A 19,924-nucleotide genomic window follows, 5' to 3' on the forward strand; every position below is an offset into this window, starting at 1 on the left:
GCCTACGTACGTAGAATAAATGGTTATTGGTTTAAATAAAATCCAGAAGTAAAAGGGGCGAGGGGTCATCCATTATATCCGTTAGTAGTAGTGGCAGTTGATGTTTCAGTATGTTGTTTGTGTATGACAAAATTTTAATTGAAATTGAATTTGATAGTCAAGTAGTAGTAGACAATCAGATCCAATTTTTTTTCTTGAAATTCCATGAATGTCACCTCCCACCTCCACATAAATCATTCTTCATTTGATTGGTATAATCTGTATTCAGTATTCTGTCATGGCGTTACGTTTCTCGTTTCGTCATCCATCATCCACTTTGTCATAATTTTTGAAGTTTTCTGGCGTCATTAAGTTATTTTATTTTGATTTTTGCATAGCTATCAAATTAAACATTCAGTTTATTTTTAAATTTACATTGACTTAAGATGAATTCAGCCGCATCTACTGCCCTTTTTGCTTGTTCTCGTTGTTTCTCAAGGCATCCTTTTGAAGAATTATCTCCAGGAGAACAGCTATGCAAGGTAAGGTCGATTTTTCGTCGTTGGTCGTAATTTGTTCATTAAACTGTATCTAATAATAATCTATTTTGCTGTGTGAGGAAGAAATTGGCGTAAGTACTAAGTCATTGCGCACAACGGTCAACGTTTACTGTTGTTTCTGACGTCAATATTGACGCGTTTCTGTTTTTCAGGAGTGTCGTGGATCTTTTCCCGTCGTCAAATGCACCTACTGCCGTTCGGAGTTTCAACAGACAAGGTCAGAATGATGCGCCAAATCATGTGATATTTTTATAGAAAATTACGCATAGGATCAGAACTTAAACAGGCCAGTTTGTTTCTTTCAAACATGTTATCAAAACATCCTCTCCAAGTACAAGCTGTACATAGACATTCTATAATAATGCATAATTCTGGGAATCTCAATCAATCAAGTGTTGTTTCGTTCGTTATTCATTGTCCTTTTGCACATAAGCAGAGGGAAAATATACTATTGTTGTTACTTATACTAACTATACTGCTCTTTATCATACAATGTTACACAACATTGTATGATAAAGAGCAGTTTAGAGCAGATTCCATAGTTTTTACTATGGAATCTAGTAGTGCAAAAGTATCATAAGTATAAATAAAGCTGCAAGATTTTGTGCTAAAACCAAGGTCTTAACTGTGCCAAGTTATTTACTACAGCTGCTTTAAGTTATTTAAACAGGATGCTACTATATTAAAAGAGTAAGATAGGAGATTGAAACCTTCTAGAAATGACCACAGCAAGCTTAAATAAAATAATCTAAAAACTCAACTAACAAAACAAAAGTGAAAATATAGTACCTGCAATACAAAGAGAAGGGATCATAATAAAGTAAAATGGAAAATAAATAAATTAAAGTTATGGATGGTTAGGTATGTTTTAAAGGAAATTGTACTTGTAACGTGTGAAACATGCCCCTGATCACTGATCTACATTTGATGGTCTAAAATTAGGTGACTTATTACCGTTGTGGGACTTCATCATGCCTAATTTCTTTGACCCAGCTTTCATTTATTTATTTGCATTAAACATGGGTTACATAATATATGGTAAATAGATACAAAATAAAATTCATCCAAACATGTTTTGTCATAAAGGCGTGCAAAATTTTTTAAGTATACAAATCTATTTAATTAGGCAATTTATTTGTATTTAAGATTAATCCATTTAGTTACAGTTTTAATAGTAAAATTAGGTAGATGTCAACTTCTTGGTCAACTCAAAAATGTCAAATTTAGAAATGTATATTTATTAGTCAAATTTTATTTCAAAATAATCATTAATCTTAATATATATATATCTCCTGTCACGATGTTTGTCCGCGATGGACTCCTAAACTACTGAACCGATTTTAAATTAAATTGGCACACCGTGAGCAGTCTGGTCCAACTTAAGAGATAGGATAGCTTAGATCTTTAAGTAAAGTCACACATTTTATTTTATTTTATTGCAAATTATTTTTCTATAATTAATTGACAGTCACATGTTATATGTATATACAACTATACTCATTTAAGGCTTAGCGATACTGAATACTTTAAAAATAAAATCAAACGCAGACGAAGTCGCGGGCAACAGCTAGTGTTATATAAGTTTTCATTATTTAGTTTGTTAAAAATGTAATTTTAAAATTTATTAATAGGTAAATCTTTAGCACACTTTTTTGGCAAAAGATCACTTTATTTGGGACTTTTATCCAAAACTAAGGTAAGAGGTCAAGCCATTAAATGCTATAAGCAGCCGTAATGGAATAAATATTATCCTCAAACGTATGACGAATTTAATCTGAGATCTGTTCAACGGTTGAGCCTAACATATAATAATAGTCACTAAAGTGAAAAAACTACAAAATACTGATTATTTTTATAAATGACTAGCTGTTTAGGTAGTTTAGGTGTAATCCTTAAATTTTTTGAACTCAGGATAAAATGACTGATTGGGATGAATTTTAATGCTACTTAGATACTACCCACCCACATGTTTGTCGCGGTGATCTAATAAAATGTAAGACCACAAACACTGCTAACAATGATAGCTAGATACACTTCTAGTACAAGTATCTGTGCATCTATTAAGAATCCAGATTAAAATCTACGTTTTCCCAGTCAATAACTTATTATGTTTCTGTTTTTCTTTAATCTGTTTTTTTTTTTTTTAATTTACAGTAAATCTAATACTTCCTCAATCTGCAAAAAATGTGAGGCCAATGTCAAGGCATATGGTAAGCCAACAGCCTGTGAATATTGCAACATAATTGCTGCATTTATTGGTAAGTTTGACGCCTCTTTGTTTCAGCATTTAGCTATATGGCTATCTTATTTTACCTCTTCAACCTGATAGGATGAAGAGGTAAAATAAAAGCATAACACAGTGGAAGTCACTGGGCATATTTAAAAATTCTGTTTAAGGCCTTTTGTCTCGCTCCGTAAAGACGACTATTATTATTTATTTATCTACTGAAATAACTATAACTCTATAACATATAATAACTATATACATAATAACTCATATTTAAGTATTTATTAATAAATAAAATAAATAAAGGGTGTACAAATAAAGAGTATAAATAAATAGGATACAGCACATATTTTTTGCCTCTTTAACATAGAACACCTTAGTATACTATACTATAGAACAACTTTCCTGCCTTATTTCGAGGCATACTCCAGAAGCATTAACAAAACAGGCTAGCTCTGTTAACTGATTACTGGAGCAAAATATAAAAATTATGCAGTTTTGAACCTCCTGCATACATGGGATATGCTAGTTTGGGGGTTTGTATTACCTTGGGGTAATCTAAGTAAAATTTGAATATTTTTTCAAATAAAAACAATTCTAACACAGGTACATACATCACCTACTTCAAAGGCTGTCGCTATTAAAATACATGGTTGTTATTTAATCAGTTCAATTCCATATATTTGTTGGCTACAGACCCAGATAAGTTTTTCTCATCAAACTTATCTGCTATTCTACACAACATATCCTTAATTAACCGCGTCGCATCGCCCGCTCGCGTTAACTTAGTTGGTCGGCTCCTAAGGGTCTGTTCACACGGCGCGAGTTGACGCTGTAGTGCGTAGACCCGTCCACACCTAACCTCGATGGTTACAGAGAGCCTGAAGTTTAATAACCTTCCTCGAAAAGGTCCTTCCTCGGGCTATCACTTATCATAGTTTAAGACACGCGATTAGCCCCTTTAAACTTTAGATGTATATTTTTTAGGCAACAAATGTCAGCGGTGCGCAAACTCGGAGCGCAAGTATGGAGCCGCGGTTACTTGCGAGCAGTGCAAACAGCGGTGCGCATTCGATAGACACGATGATGACAAGAAGGTTGTATGTACAACAATAGGGAATTTCCCCCTTTTTTTTTTATTTCTTTTGGTTGTTTTACTTATGGTCCATTTTAGCAATTGCCAATTGTTTGAAGGAGTAAAGTTGGAGGATTTGTTTACAATATTTGGATTTTGCCCCCGTTCTAAGTTTGCGTTATTAACGTATTTTAGAAAAACCCCTGGGAACCATTTGTTTGGGCTTGAAGGAATGACAAGAAAAGTAACAAACACTCTTTCGCATTTATAATATTAGTTAGGATTCTTCGAGAAGTTTAGCCCTTGACTGGAATTCCACCTGGTGGTATATGATGCAGTCTTACCTATTAGAGGTATGGTAGTTATATAAAACACAAACCTTTAGTCTGTTTATACTAGTTTTTTTGTGGTGGTAGAGCTTTTTGTGACAAAGCTCTTCCGGGGAAGTACTACCACCATGCTTGTTTCTGCCTCTAAGCATCTTTATTTACTATTAAAAATAAAATTATTGTAGTTATTGTACGAAATCTCACAAAGTTATGACTAAGTTAAGTTATTTATAGACTCAAAAATCAGATCTCGGTTATACTTTAAATAAATAAATACTTTTATTATTATTATAAAGATACTCGAAGTGCGTCTTAATTTTTTTGTTTGAAGAAAAAACTTAGCTGATGCCATCACTTGGGATTAAATAGCCAGCTAGGAGTTTTCCACCTTATTATAACATGGTATAAACTTATAAAGTGATGCAGTGTTTTGACACACTGTAAAATAACGTCATAAAACTCTGTGTTACTAATCCAACGTTGCACCGCGTTTATTAACATCGAACGGTATTTGGTGGCTATTTAAGATACTTTCAAATATTTTTGTAAAAACACTGACATATATTTTCAGGTGGATGGCAAGTTGTTATGCTGGCTATGCACCCAGTCGCTAAAGAGGGCCCTCGCTCGTACAAAGCAGCACATGTCTGCTGTGGACAAACACAAGCATCGCTCACATAAGTCAGTTGTAATTAATTTAATAATTTTCTAACTTTGTTTCTAGCTAACGAAAGATGGCAGGTGATGGTCTTAAGATGAAATATATTATTTACGTATTTAACATAAAACAACTTCATTTTTTTTTATGTAGGTTGTGATATTTTTATTGTTAAATCTATTGTTATTTGTGTTTTCTTTTCGTATTTCTTTTCCTTTAGTATTTTTTGTGCACAACCTAACCCTAACTAGTCAACAATAAAGGGTAATAAATAATTAAACAGTTGCTGGAGTAAAGTGTCGAAGCTTATGTCACAATTATAATTCCAATAAAAGTATGACGTCAACCCTTTTTGGATAAGCTTTGTTGGTGGAAAACTGACAAAAACATTTCCAAAGACCCTATATTCTGGTTCAAAGGGTGGGGTAAAGTTGAAATCCCCTTTAAATCGCTAATCATCATCCGGATGACACTATTCCGAACCCTTTCTGAGATGTTCCTTATCGCATCGGACTCATTGCTATAAGTGCACAGATACAACACACTACAGATATAAAATAAAAGTTTTACTTGAATCACCCCTGTTATGAGTTTTTTTTTTAATTTCCACGATTCGTGAGCAAACAAACATACCGACATTACAGTTTTATTTTATGTTATACTGTTTTTAATATTAAACGCAAAAGATATACAACGCGCAGGTCCAAAAACAGTCATAAGGACAAACGCAAGTCTGACATGATGAAGTCCATGGGCTCGGGCGACATGTCCATGAACGACTCACAGCCGATGGAGAAGAAGTCTAAACTCCACCCTATACAAGGTATGTTGTTTGAATACTTAATATTGATACTATCCGATGTCCGCGACTGTTTTCCGCGACTTGTTTAAGCTGATTACTTATGAGTAAGAAGGGTTTATTCGCGGCGTACCCTGCCCGGCCTTCCCTCTCGCAGCCGTCTATATAACCAAAATTTTTAACTAAATATCCACCAGTTTTGCGTGAAGTGTAATAAACATCGATCCGCACATCTTCACAAACTTTCACGTATAATAATAAGATATATTACATATACGAACCTTAAAAGTATTGTTTTCTCTTTGTGCAATAATAATGATAATTTAGGGTGACATGCATAACGGCTTTGGAGATACTATCCCATCCTGGTCAACAAAAATTCTATTGTTTTGTTGCGTGTCATAAATCAATTGGCAATATTCGGTTACGCGTAAATATATCAAGCAATGCTTAACATGACTATCATCTTAACAGTTTTATACAGGGCATGGAAACCGAACCAAAAACCAATAATAATTAATAGTTTTAAGTGACAATGTGAGATGGTGATAACAAAAAAAAACCACCGGCTAAGTTTGTTGTGGGCTTCTTCTGAGATCAGGGCGCGTTTGGAACCCTCGTAGCTTAAGTTTTAAGTTGACGAATTTAGTTATCGCCATCAACTCATTTCTATGTCATATTTTACATGTAATGTACGCATCAAAAGTGCCATATATGTGCCTATTTGAATAAAGAAATATTTGACTTTGACTTGGAAAATACGGTGATGATGCGGCCCAATTCGCAATGAAATTTTTTTCATACATTCAATATTACTAACAATAATTTTACCAGTACATCAATTCTTTAATACGCACCGCACACAATCAGACAATATGCAGAATATTATCGGTAATATTGACCTCAGCGAAGTTCAGGGAACGGAATGCATATAATTGGTAGAAATAATAATAAAGCGGATTGTAATCTGAAATCAATTAGTAAATTAATATTCCGTATAACGTATACTCGACAACCCTAGCCCCCTATACACTGTCGGCATTCGCCACCAGATCAAAGGCGGTTGAATACTGCATATCTTTTTTATACTGTGACGCTGTGTTGTGTTTTTTTTTTAGTTTTGTAAGTTTCATATAACAGTTTTCATTTATTCTTTCTCTGTTATTTAGGAGAGTTAGACCCAAATAGTTCGGACCACGTGGTAGCGATGACGCAGCTGAAGGAAACTATCGCCAGTCTACAGAAGAGGGTTCAGCAAAAGGACATGGAGTTACTCGGCAAAGACAAACTGGTATGAACTTACAGTTAATATAATACAAACCCCCCTAGCTCTAGGCTTGGGTAGGAGCTCGACTTTACTTTCGGGCCGAGTTCAAATCCCAGCGCACACCTTTAACTTTTCTGAGTTATGTGCGTTTTAGTAATTAAAAAAACAAAATTGGTTGTCTGTAAAGTCGGCTTACTAACGATAGTTGAACGTGACAACGTCGTAAGAAAATACTGATGGAATGGTTGCATTTTTCAAAAGAAAATTTCAATTTTATTTGTTTGATAGATATTATCGTTGCTATAAACATGTGCGGGACGGTCAGCTGATTACGTTTAAAAGTTAATATTTCGTGTGCCTAATTTTAAGATAACATGTAAATAGTTTTAAGTTTAGTAATAGAATTTAGTAGGTAACATTTAATAGGTAATAATAGCATTTTAGAAATACAATAATTGCCCTTATGTAACTGGAACAAAATAACGCCCTCTGATTGGCCGAGAAATAGAACCAATCAGAGGGCCTGTTTTATTGTGGCAAATTTGATATAAATACCGCACCCGTTTGTACGCCGAGTCAGTTCCAATCAGCAAGCGGTTGCGGTAACAAGAAACAGGAAGAATAAAAGAAACAAGAAGAAATCTCTGGAGTTTTCATTTTCCAACCAACCCAGCAACAGTACATGTACAGAAGCGTACATTGAATGGTCCTTCGAGCCGGATACTACGTTGGAAAATCGGGAAAATTCTGAAGAAAATTCGTCGAGTCAGCGAAAATGCCGACAACACGGCAGGAACTCAAGAACCGCAAGCCATCGACAGAAGAGACTCCGACCACGTCGGAGGGCACCGCTACTGAAGCCAGCGGGGAAACCGCTACCGGTTCGACAGCCACGGGGACTGTCACGACCGACACCACGGAGCGCACGACGACTACGGGTACCTCCGTACCCTCCGCCGTACGCTCCGACGCCCCCCCCGCCGCACCATCCTCTGCGACGGTAAAGGGAAAAGCGGCCGCCACTGCCGGCGCCGCTGCCGTTACCGCTACCGTCGCTGCCGCCGTCGCTTGCTCGACTACGCCCGCCATCGCGCCGACGCCGCCAGCCGCTGCGAGACAGTTGGAACCCCCCGCCGCCAGAGGGGCTTCCGCTACAGTACGGGGACGTACTCAAGATGCAGACATGTCAACAGTAAGGATGAAGAGCACAGTCAACGCGCAGGGGTTGAAACAGCTACAGAGACCCAACCCCCCTAGCCAGAAAGGGGGTGGATCAACACACAGCAAGGCTAAGGCTTATAAAATAGCGAAGGCCAAAGAAGATATGTTACGACTGCAGGTCGAACTAGCCGCCGCCCGTCTCGCCGCCCTGGAAGCAGACGATACAGAAGATGAATTGGAAGATGATGCTGCTTCCGTCGAGCCCGAAGCCGAAGTTACGAAGCGAGTGGACAACTGGTTGGAGAATCAACCTCAACGCCCCGTGCTGGCGATCACCGACGCACCACACTACGCTATAGAAGAGCCGGTGGTCTGCGACGCGGGGCAACAGGACCCGCCACTTCGGTCACCGGCGGGAGCACAGCCCGGCTTAACAGAGTTAGCCGAAGCTATAACACGCGCCGTCAAAGCGGCCCAACGCCCCAAGTTCATCGAGTTACCTACCTTTGGAGGGTCACATCAAGAGTGGCTACCGTTCCGTGCCGCATACTACGAAACTGAAGGCATGTTCACTACAGTAGAAAATACGAACCGTCTAAGAAGAAACTTGAAGGGAAGAGCCAAAGAAGCCGTAGAGGGGCTTCTCATCACCAGCGCGCATCCAGCAGATGTCATGAAAACTTTGGAGTCAAGATTTGGAAGACCAGAGTCTATCGCCATGATGGAGATGGAGACGCTACGCGGACTGCCACGCCTCACGGAGTCACCGCGTGACATCTGCATATTTTCAACAAAGGTCTCCAACGTGGTAGCAACACTGAAGACTCTCAGCTGTGTGAACTATGTACATATAGTTCACACAGCTGAGAGTCTCAGCTGAGACCCTGAAGTTTCGAAGACGGTCGTGGACAAGCTCACGCCTACACTGCGCTACAGATACTACGACTTCGCGGCAGCGCAGCCGAAGGAAGATCCAGACCTGCTGAAGATGGAGAAGTTCCTCAGGAGAGAAGCAGAGCTATGTGGACCTTATGCGCTGCCTGAGCACGTGACGCCACATATGCCAGCCACTCAACAGAGAAGACCACAGAAGATACACAACGTTACAGAGAATACGTACACACCCAAATGCCCCATATGCAACGAAGAGCATATTGCAACAGAGTGTGAACAATTCAAGATCTCAGATGCGAATGGAAGATGGGATATAGCCAAGTCCAAGCGCCTATGCTTTCGATGTCTTCGCTACAGAAACAAAACACACAACTGCCGGGCTAAGGCGTGCGGCGTCAACAGCTGCAAATATTTCCACCACAAGATGCTGCACTACACCAAGGCACCGGAACAGAAAGAAGACAAGGAAGCCACAGAAGTAATCAACTCTGCGTGGACCATTAAGAAGAAGCAATATTTTAGAAAGTAGCTCTCAAAGTAGTAGGTTATTAAATCTATTTAAGACCTACAACTTATCAAATATGTTTATGGAGCCTACAAGAATAACTGCCACTAGCGCCACATGCTTAGACAATATCTTTACAAATATCAACCAATCACTAGAAATATAATAAGTAAATTAGATTCTGATCACTGTGGTCAATTAATCCAGTTCAAAAATTGGGAAAAAACATTGTCTAAACATAAAATAACTTTTGTGCCTGTGACATCGGACCGACTGGAGAAAATGAGAATAGGCCTCGTTAAGGACCTTCCTTTTTTATCATCTACAATTGGCCCTAACGCAATGTACACTACTTTCTTCAGTATTTTATTACAATATATAATTCCATTTTCACTAGTAAGTCTGTTATGATTACTGATACACTAGTTTTCAGTGAGTGGGCTACGACTGAATTGCATAAAAGTAGACAGGTTATATGATCTGTACGCGATACGAGAATATAACACCAGTGATGAGTTCAAAAAAAAATGTGCAATTGTTTTCCAAACAATTTAAACGTGAAAGCATTTTGGCTAAATCAATATTCATACAGAATAAAATAAAAAATAGCAGTAATCTTATAAAAACAACTTGGAATATAATTAATCAGGAGACAGGAAGAGTAACACCTCGAACGAATGACATCAAACTTGATGTAGATAACAAATCAATAACGTCAGCTTTCGAGGTTGCAACTGCTTTTGAAACGTTCTTCACCAACATTCCTGTCTCCACAACAAAATCATTGAAATCATCACCGGACACCGCTCTCTCTTTGTTGAAGTTTAAGGTGCCTGAATGTAACGATACTTTTAAGTTCAGACACGTTAGCAGCTCAGACGTTATTAAGGCATTTAAATTATTAAATAATAAGAAAACAAATGACTTGTTGGGCATTTCCGTTAACGTTGTAAAGTCTTTGATTGATATAATTGCACCTGACCTATCATTCATATTTAATAATTGTATAGACTGTGGTGTGTTTCCTGATTTAATGAAACATAGTAAACTAGTTCCGTTGTTCAAATCGGGTAGTACTACCGACCCTCTAACTTTAGACCAATATCTGTACTACCTACTCTCAGTAAAATCTATGTAAAACTTATATTAAATCAATTACTTCACTTTTTATTAAGAACGATTTATTGCACGGGCAGCAATTTGGTTTTACACGGGGTCGCTCTACAACCGATGCTGGTGTTGAGTTAGTAAAAAATATATTTGAAGCCTGGAAGAAGTCACGGGACGCACTTGGCGTCTTCTGTGACTTGTCCAAGGCTTTCGATTGTGTACAACATGAAACATTAATCAGGAAACTACACCACCACCACAATTCGGGGCATAGCTCTAGATTTAATGATTTCCTATCTTAATGATAGAATTCAAAAAGTTGACGTGAACGGAAAGCGGTCTAACAGGTCATTTGTGCAATTTGGTGTCCCCCAGGGATCTATATTAGGACCCTTCCTATTCCTCATTTACATGAATGACCTTCCTTACCTAGCTGAGGACAATCACGGGATAGTATTGTTTGCTGATGATACATCATTGATGTTTAAAATTAAACGTCGTGAAAACATCTTGACGATGTAAACATATGTCTCGCTAAAGTAGTATAATAGTTTGAGGCTAATAAGTTAGCTCTTAGCGGAAAAAAAACGAAGAGTATTAAATTCACACTACCGTTAAACAAGTAAAAACCATTGTACAACTTAATAATGAGCAGTTGGATTTGGTGGATACGACAATCCTTTTAGGAATAACTTTAGATGCTAAGCTTCAATGGGGCCCACATATAAATAATTTAGCGAACAGACTTAGTTCTGCAGCATACGCGGTAAAAAAGATTCGTCATATGACAAACATAGAAACTGCTAGGCTTGTTTATTTTAGTTATTTTCACAGCATTATGTCCTATGGCATTTTATTATGGGGTAATGCTGCTGATATAGATTCTGTTTTCGTCCTGCGGAAAAGGGCTGTTCTTGCGATATGTAAAATGGGCCCAAGAGAGTCATTAAGGGATAAATTTAAAGAAGTTAAAATAATGACAATGTATAGTCAGTACATATATGAAAATTTAATTTATGTCCATAAAAATATATCAAAATTTAAAAAGAAAATGCACTGTAACAATATAAATATTAGAAGTAAAAACGAACTCGTTGTGCAGTTTACTAGGCTACACAAAATTGCAAATTCATTCAAGGGCAATTGTATATTATTTTATAACAAATTACCAAATGAAAACTTTGAGTTGTCTCTCAATAAGTTCAAAGTTTATATAAAACGTAAGCTTACAGAAAAATCCTATTAAAATATTAAGGATTATTTAAACGATAAAAAAGCTTGGGTGTGAATTGCTCTAGCTTCATAGCTTAATTTAAATTTACTGGAAGATGGTGATAACAAAAAAATCAATTTACCCGGCTAAGTTTGTTGTGGGCTCTTCTTAGACAAGGGCGCGTTTGGAACCCTCGTAGCTTTAGATTTAAGTTGGCGAACGAAGTTATCACCAACCCGTTACAATTATGTAAACAAATATGTATGAACGCTTCAAAAGTGCCTGTGATAGGCCTACATGAATAAAGATATTTTGAATTTGAATTTTGAATTTGAAAAAGGATTAAAACGCAACAAACATGAGTATATCACTATAGCGATAAATTTGAAATAATCTTCTTATTGTTTCAGATCACAGAACTCAAAGCGCAGCATCACAATGACACGACAGACCTTCGTAGCGAGATGAAGAACAAGGACCGCTTGAACGAAACAAAATTCACACTTATGAACTCAAAAATACAAAATCTACTAAAAGAAGTGGCTACACTCAGCAAATCGGCTAAGAAGAACAATAAGAATACAAAATCGATGCTAGCGAACGCAGAAAACAGTGGGAGCGGCACCGACAGCCCGAGCACCAATTAGGACAATTCATAGTGTAAGACGACGACGTCAGATATTCTATGGTATGAATACATAAAAATATTAATATTGTTGATAGCGAACATAGAATAGCTACAATTTTGTATTATACTATAATAGGTGTGCCCCGCAGTTTTACCCTCGTAATATCATGGGTGTGTTGTTATTTAGCCTCTAAACTTCCTCAATAAATTGGCTATCTAAAGCAAAATATATATATATATATATATATATATATGACTGGATGTTTCTGAGATTACCGTTTAACTTATAAACTCTTTAAAGTTAGTAAACGTAAATGAAAGATTGTAATGCCAGTTTTTACACATGGATCGAAAACCTTACCTTAATTTACAACAAAATCACACTTATGAACTCAAAAATACAAAATGAAACCTTACAACAGAATTTTAATATTAGTATTTAATAAACTTTTTATCTGAAATAAATGAAACGCGATTAAGGCAAAATTTTATTTTGTCTGTCTAAAATTTGAAAAATTAGTTTAATAATAATTTGCCGTTTATAACTCAACACTCGCAATTTGTATCTGATTTCAGTTACGTTAACAATAATTTTTATGTATTAATTTCATAAGAGATCTTACGTCTGTCTCTGAATCTATAAATAGTGATAATTCAATGGAAAATAAATATTTTCCTTTTATTTTTTTACTCTACAAATGGTTTCATTTGTAGACATATTTAAAACTTAAGCGTAAGTAGGTTTCCATTTTATATATTTTTTTAATTTTCTATCTCTAAGCATCTTACCATTTTATTTTGTTGAATAATCAATAATTTATTTGGTGCGCAGCGTTTAACTTAAGCAGTGACAATTACGTCAAAGGACATAATTATCGAAGGAATATCGAGTCGTCGATAATTTTGCGGACCGTGCGATAATCAATTATTTAAATTAAAAAGCCTTATTAAACTTTTTTTTTTTTAAATATTTAGAACTTCAATCGGCAAAGTTTCATATTTATAAATCATTCTATATATTTCTGAACCATGTAAACAATTTCGGTTATTAGTACAATGTAGGTGCCTATTATTATTTTTATTTAATCAATACCAAAATTAGGTTTTACCATGTAACAAGTAATTATTATGTCATATCAATATTTATTTTTAGCAGAGTAAAATAGTTGAGATACTTCATCTTGATAGGGAGAATACTTCGAATCGGAGGTTTTACTGTATGACATGTTGTTTTAACGCCCTATTAGTGTCGAGGTGTTAAATTGTGACGTTGTTTAATTAAACCTACAAAGTAATAGTTGATTAGGAACTAGACAGTTAAGAAAATGTCATCAATCAGAGCTTCATTCATAGTCTGTGCACGCTCTTATGGCTAAAGTATCACCCACTCTGTGCTCTCTTTCATGTCTAAAGTTTCAGCTGTAGTTGGTGTATTATTTTATGAGTAAAGTATCAAACACAGTCACTCTTTTATGACTAAATTAATACCTATAGTCTGTGCACTGTTTGATGACCAAATTAGTACAAGTATCCTGTGGACTCTTTTATGACAAAAGTTTCAACCGCAGCCTGTGCACTCTTTTATGACTAAAGCATCACCCTCAGTCTGTGCAATCTTTTATGACTAAAATATTATCCCTTGTCTGTGCACTCTTTAATAACAAGCCTGTGCACTCTTTAATGACTAGCCTGTGCAGTGCTTAGCATGAAATAGACATCATATCAAAAGGGAAAATCCTTCTCAGACCTTTATGAGTATGAACCTTCAAATGAAGAGTGAAAATTCTGGCCAGGCGCGATCAATCTTAGGCTGCATCATGACTTCTTGTCAGTAGTCATGGCAGCAAAGCTCATCTGTGTATTTAAAAGCCTCTACCGTACTAAAATGATCTCGTAAAAGTATTTAAAAAAACTTGTATAATAATCTATTGATTGCCGGATCCAATTATATTAGTTAATTGCTAATTATTTTTTTGATCGAAAATATTGTTGCACCGAGTTTGTAGTTATTTTGTGTCCTGTATATAGGCTACAATTTTGTAACCTAAACTCAATTCATTGGCCACTTGACGTGCTTAAATAGGCACACTCTCACATCTGTGATTTGTTTTTAATACATTTGATAATAGGGTATATTTTTAGGGATACATTTGATAATATTAATGCTTACAGCCAATTTTGAATTAGTCTATATTAATTTTAATTAAACCTTATTCATATTTCGATTTAGTGCGAAAGAATAATTTGGAAACGATATATGGAACCGCTCTTTAACAGTGAAGTCGCTTAGAAATAATTCCTGCCCACGGCACATTTTATCGCTGCTTAGTGTAGATCGAAACAAGTGCGGTCAATCAACCCAGTCAACACGCAAAAAGATTACTTAAATTCGTTCCCTTATACCATTCTTAAAATTTACCTGTTAGAACGAAAGAAACATTTATTATTTAGTTTGTTAAACAGTAGCTACCGTTACCGGTTAGCGGTAAGAAAAACAAATCGTTCATTAAACCCTGAAAAGTATATAAGAGCTTATGCCATTTTATATTATGGACGGACAAACTTCATGATCTTAACCAGAGACTATAACTTTACACAATGGCAAATTATGTAGAACTCTTGCTATATCCAACCAGTCTGTATTTTGCAAAGTTGTCGTCATTATTTGCTTGTAATTAAGAAATATATGATTGAATTCTTATTAAATTCTAATAATTTCTAATAAAGCGATCGATCGCGATTTTAGAATTCTCATGTTCATTTCAAATCATTATCATGCGTGTCGAAAATACAAAAACCATGCAAAAAAAAAATAGTACCATAGTGCATACAGCACAAGTCATTTTTACCGTCGATAGCCTCGTTAGGTATCCGATCTACCGTAGGTTACTGTAATAATAAATTTTAAAAAAATTTCTGCATTTTGTATTTTTATGCTGATTATGAAACATCCCGCAAAACGAACCGTAAACTGTGTAAAATACTGATGAAATTATGTACCTATTTCGGACAAAAACAAAAATTAATTATTTATAGATTCTCATACATCAAACTATTAATTTAGTTTCTTATATATATTTTTGTTTATTATTTTTCATCAACGACACACATTTGTACGACTTAAAAAAAAGTAACCGTGTATAATTTATGCCGTTTAAAAGAAGCTATAGAATAAGATGAACCGATAGTTGCTATATATAAGTAAAAATAAAGTAAACAGATTTGAAAATTTGATGATTAATAAATGTCAGTAACGAGAAATTCCCTAAAAAAATAAAATTGCCAAAAGACATGCCATTTGTAAACCCTACCGAAATAAGATTTTATTAACTGTTACGTGTATTCTAAGAACTGACATGCCTAATTATTTATATTGCAAACAAAATACAGAACGAATTTTTTTTTTTAAATCTTTGCATGCGAGTGTATCATGGATTTTTACCTGTTTAAAAAATATGAATAGCCAATTTCATCAAACCGCTATGAAACTAGTGATAACCAATACATACATATTTTAATCAAAATACTTATGTTCTGATTTTAATTGAAATGTCTCGTGAATGAATAAAATTATTAGTAAAATGTAAATTCAATTCAATAAATGGTGTTGAAATCATTTCTGACTTTTATTTAAAAATTCGCAAGGATTACAGTGCATTTTAACGATATAACTATTCGAATGGATCGTAGCTGCACTGCTAGCATAACAAGGGGCCTGGGCAACTGGGGAATATAAGTTTACCCCCTTTTGTTATTACACGTATATTATTTGGATATTATTTCCACCTATGCGCCAATGCGATGATAGCTCAGTGGTTAGAATTTCGACAACGCTTTCGGGGGGGAAAAGTTCGAATCCCTACTTTAAATTTTCTAAGTGATGTGCGTTTTAAGCTTATCAATTACTTTAACAGTAAAAGATGGTCTTAATGGTCTTCACCGTAACGAATCTCCATAATGTTCTCCAAGGTGTGTGGAGTACACAAATCCGCACTGGGCCAGCGTGGTGGACGGCCTTAACCCCTTCTCATTGTTAGACCTACCAAGTTGTAAGAGTTACCTGTAGTAGGCCGGTAGACTTTGATAATGAAATGTCATAGTATATCATTTTATATCAATGTAGCAACATTGGATTGACCAAACAGATTTTAATTTTATTCAGTACAAGAGTTTGGAACAAATATCTCATAAGAACACTGTACTGATCGTGATAGAAGATAGAATTTCGTCCTTTCCCCGGGAGAAAAAATTTATCCAGCCCATGCTAACCGTCAACTGCATCACTTGGGAGCAAATAGGGGAGCCCTGTAGTAGGGCTAGCCTGCGTGCCGAGCCCTACAAGAGTTGAGCCCCAGGGTTCGATGACATCGGGGTGAATGGGGGACGTCTACCCAAAAATGCCTTTTTTGAGAGCTCTGACGTCAGTTCAGCTCGAAATTTGAACTATATGTGGGTTTTTATGACTAGGATTTTCTCCGAACACCTCGACCGTAGATAAGACCCGCGTCTGGATGATATCGGAAATCGAGGCGGCTCAGCTCAGCGTTCTTCGATTTGAAGGTCGAAGTTTTAACTTATTGTTGGTATATTGACTAGAGTTTAGTCCGAACGCCTCTGTGACAATGGATAAGACCTTCGTCCGGATGAGGTCAGAAATCGAGTAGGTATGCGGAGACGCTGTGCATACGTTTTTAAAATTCGATACAAATTCGAAACTTATTTATTACAAGTAGGCTTATTCTATGAGCACTTTTGAAACAACGTCAAGTCTGCCCGTAGTGTCCTACCACCAACTCGGTAGGCAGATTCTAGAAAATCTGCAGTTGCTCTCATCCAACATCGACAATTTAGCACAACTTTTAGTATCAGTAGCCTTAGTACAAGATTTGTTAGTTCACAGTCGAGGAGTTGTTTTTGAGTGTACATCGGATTAAAATGGATCTTAGTTCAATAGTTCTAAAGCTCAAATTAGCATGTACAATTCTTTAGCTGGGGCTTTCTACAGAACGTTTGTAAAACAAAAATCAGAACGGATTTGAGACTTAAACGAGTGGCATTAGGTCCATTCTCCTTTGACGATAAAGTGTTTAATACTCGAAAACAAGTCCTCGATTGCGAGCGAGCAAATCTTGTACTAAGGCTTGTGTTTTACCTAGTTGCGACACATTGTCGGACGACATTTGATCGTCCGAGTCGTATCGGATCGTCTCTTGTGATCGTCGGGAGTGACTAGAAGAATCGACCGCTAGCGGGTTCGGGTATCGGGTGATACTAACGATGGACCATTCGGGTATTTAGAGATGAATTGATCATCCTCAATAGCCACAAAAGGTCACTGCTCTCCCTAGAGGAGGTTTAGCCCGCTGGGCAGACGAGTTGGTGATCAGAGTAGATTGTAGTAGTTGCACAGAGGACGCTGCTGCTCGGTCTGTTTTATTTCCTTAGTCGCCTGGCGACATCAGTTGTCTTTGCCTGGGAATCTTGTCCCGATGCTCAAAGTTAGGTAATCAAACACGGTTCAGTTGTTGACGACTAAGTACATTAAGTTAGAATCGGACTGTACATAGCTACGTACGTACGTAAAAAAAAACAAATTCTAGCAGTAATTAAAAAAGGTTTGCAATGATAAAATGCGAACCATGCCAACTTTCCGCAGTGACGCAGAGATAAGAAAATACAAAACATGTTTTGCTACAGTTTTCCATAGTATCACATAACACGATTTAGCACGCTGTCTATCTCGCGTCGTCTTATTTTGCTTGCCCATCATCTTACATTGTGCTAAATAACATTATTTTGACGCATGCATAATCGTTATGAGAAATAACAATGTAGAACTCGTGTATTGTGCTTGAATTTCAAAGAATTTGAAGGGTGAGGTTCTGATTTTGTTTAAAATAACCGGTCAAGAACGTGTCAAAATATCTATTAGGCAAGATTCCGTAGAGCTCCGCGAAGAATGTTTGGTGTATTTAGATATGAGATAGGAATTTATTAGGGGTAAGTAGAGGTTTAATAAAACTGCTATACCCCAAACTGGTTACCTGCACCATTTTACCACCAGGTGAGATTGCAGTCTAGGGCTAACTTGTACAGGAATCTACAAACTTTCTATAGGTCCTAGGTACTTCTTAGCACGGCCAAAGACATTTTTACTATAACTTAAAGGCCACCAGAGGGTGATGAAGTGTTTGTCTAAAATAGCTGAGCCGATTATGATGATTTTTGTTTCACATAAATAACACCTCAGACCAAGTCCTACTTTCGTAGTACGTTTCGTACTAGTTATTATTTAACGTGCTTACATTAATTATCGCAACGCAGCCATCTTTTTTAATGTCGTGACGCGTTAGGGAAAAGTGATGAGAGTAAATTTTTACGATGCGCGCGCACACCGTCACAAAAAACCGACACCATGAAGTTAGCCATAAGGTTTGGCAGTGTACACTTTCAATTGTTAAAGTCTGCGGGCTCATTGAGGTGATTTAATTGATTAAATTGTCCAAAATTCTCCGATAATGAGATAACTAGATAATGCGTTATAATAAAACTTTCAATGTAATTAATAACTTTTTTTTATTGTTAGTATCGTTTTTTCCACAAACGTAGAATAAGGCGAAACTTAAAATTATTGAAAAGATTTTTATCTTGTTACGCCAAAGAAGTATAACTTTTATCGCGTGTTCATAGGTAAACCGTACACACACGTTTTTTTATAATTGCATTAATTATTAGTTTAGCTAAAATGTAGTTATTTCTAGTGCCTAGACTTTTATCAGCGTCGCTGTTCATATTAAAATGATAATAATCATTGTTTCGCATTATAAATAATTCGTTAAGGGTATTATACAGCTAATGTTTATAATTCCATAAACATTAGCTGTATAATAGTCGTCTACTGATTACTTGTCTTTTTACTACGATTCGCGTAAGTATTTTTCTTGATTTTCAGTAAACAAAACAGTTTTAAAAGTTAAGTACTTAAAAATACTTTTTTTAATCTACTTAATTTTACGAAACCAGAACGTCATTTTATATAGATAAAAAACACTTGATTTAGATAGATCGTATATATTATCAAATGGGATATAGAAATAATAAGTCTTAACGACATACATAATAATTAGGTTCCTGATTTAGAACGTTGTAATGCTGAAGTGGCAAAGGGTTGGACACAGCTTTTAAGATGCTGTCACCTTAAGCTATGAGTCCAACATCTGGTGCTAGAATATCGACGCTGTGTTCATTATTTTTTATATCACTACAAGTTAGCTACTAGTGCTACTAAGTGACATCATCCACACGTCTTTGTAGGGTGGTAACTAGCCACGGCCGAAGCCTTCCAGCACGGCTAGCATGGGCAGTGGACAATTATATCCCCGGGGATAGGATATAAATGTTTCTTCTCCCACAGCTTTATCAACCCTCAGAGCACTGGCGCACAAGTGGAAATAATATCCAAATAATATATGTGTAATAATAAACGGGGATAAACTTCTCCAATTCTATATTCCCGTAA

General features: G+C 36.2%; 1 protein-coding gene across 4 annotated transcripts; it reads left to right on the forward strand.

Moving 5' to 3' along the window:
• Positions 1-287: 287 nt before the first annotated feature.
• On the forward strand, positions 288-12,766 carry LOC120626135 (protein FAM76A). Of its 4 annotated transcripts, none has more exons than XM_039893433.1 (8): positions 288-521; positions 692-756; positions 2,694-2,797; positions 3,754-3,866; positions 4,742-4,851; positions 5,542-5,651; positions 6,797-6,918; positions 12,188-12,424. In XM_039893433.1, the coding sequence occupies exons 1-8, from the start codon at positions 426-428 to the stop codon at positions 12,422-12,424; spliced, it is 957 nt and encodes a 318-aa protein (XP_039749367.1). In that variant the 5' UTR covers positions 288-425. The 4 variants fall into 4 exon arrangements, with proteins under 4 accessions (XP_039749367.1, XP_039749366.1, XP_039749368.1 ...); XM_039893432.1 differs by having other exon boundaries at positions 3,754-3,863; positions 5,530-5,651; XM_039893434.1 differs by having other exon boundaries at positions 3,754-3,863.
• Positions 12,767-19,924: the final 7,158 nt, after the last annotated feature.

This window comes from Pararge aegeria, chromosome 9 (genome assembly GCF_905163445.1).
Source record: "Pararge aegeria chromosome 9, ilParAegt1.1, whole genome shotgun sequence".
In the NCBI taxonomy this organism is placed as follows: domain Eukaryota; kingdom Metazoa; phylum Arthropoda; class Insecta; order Lepidoptera; family Nymphalidae; genus Pararge; species Pararge aegeria.

Bases quoted from the DNA above. Each gene is read 5' to 3' on its own strand.
- LOC120626135 (XM_039893431.1), top strand. From the start codon at position 426: ATGAATTCAGCCGCATCTACTGCCCTTTTTGCTTGTTCTCGTTGTTTC. The intron at 4,852-5,529 runs GTCAGTTGTAAT...TACAACGCGCAG, and splicing joins CACAAGCATCGCTCACATAA to GTCCAAAAACAGTCATAAGG. The intron at 5,652-6,796 runs GTATGTTGTTTG...TCTGTTATTTAG, and splicing joins TAAACTCCACCCTATACAAG to GAGAGTTAGACCCAAATAGT.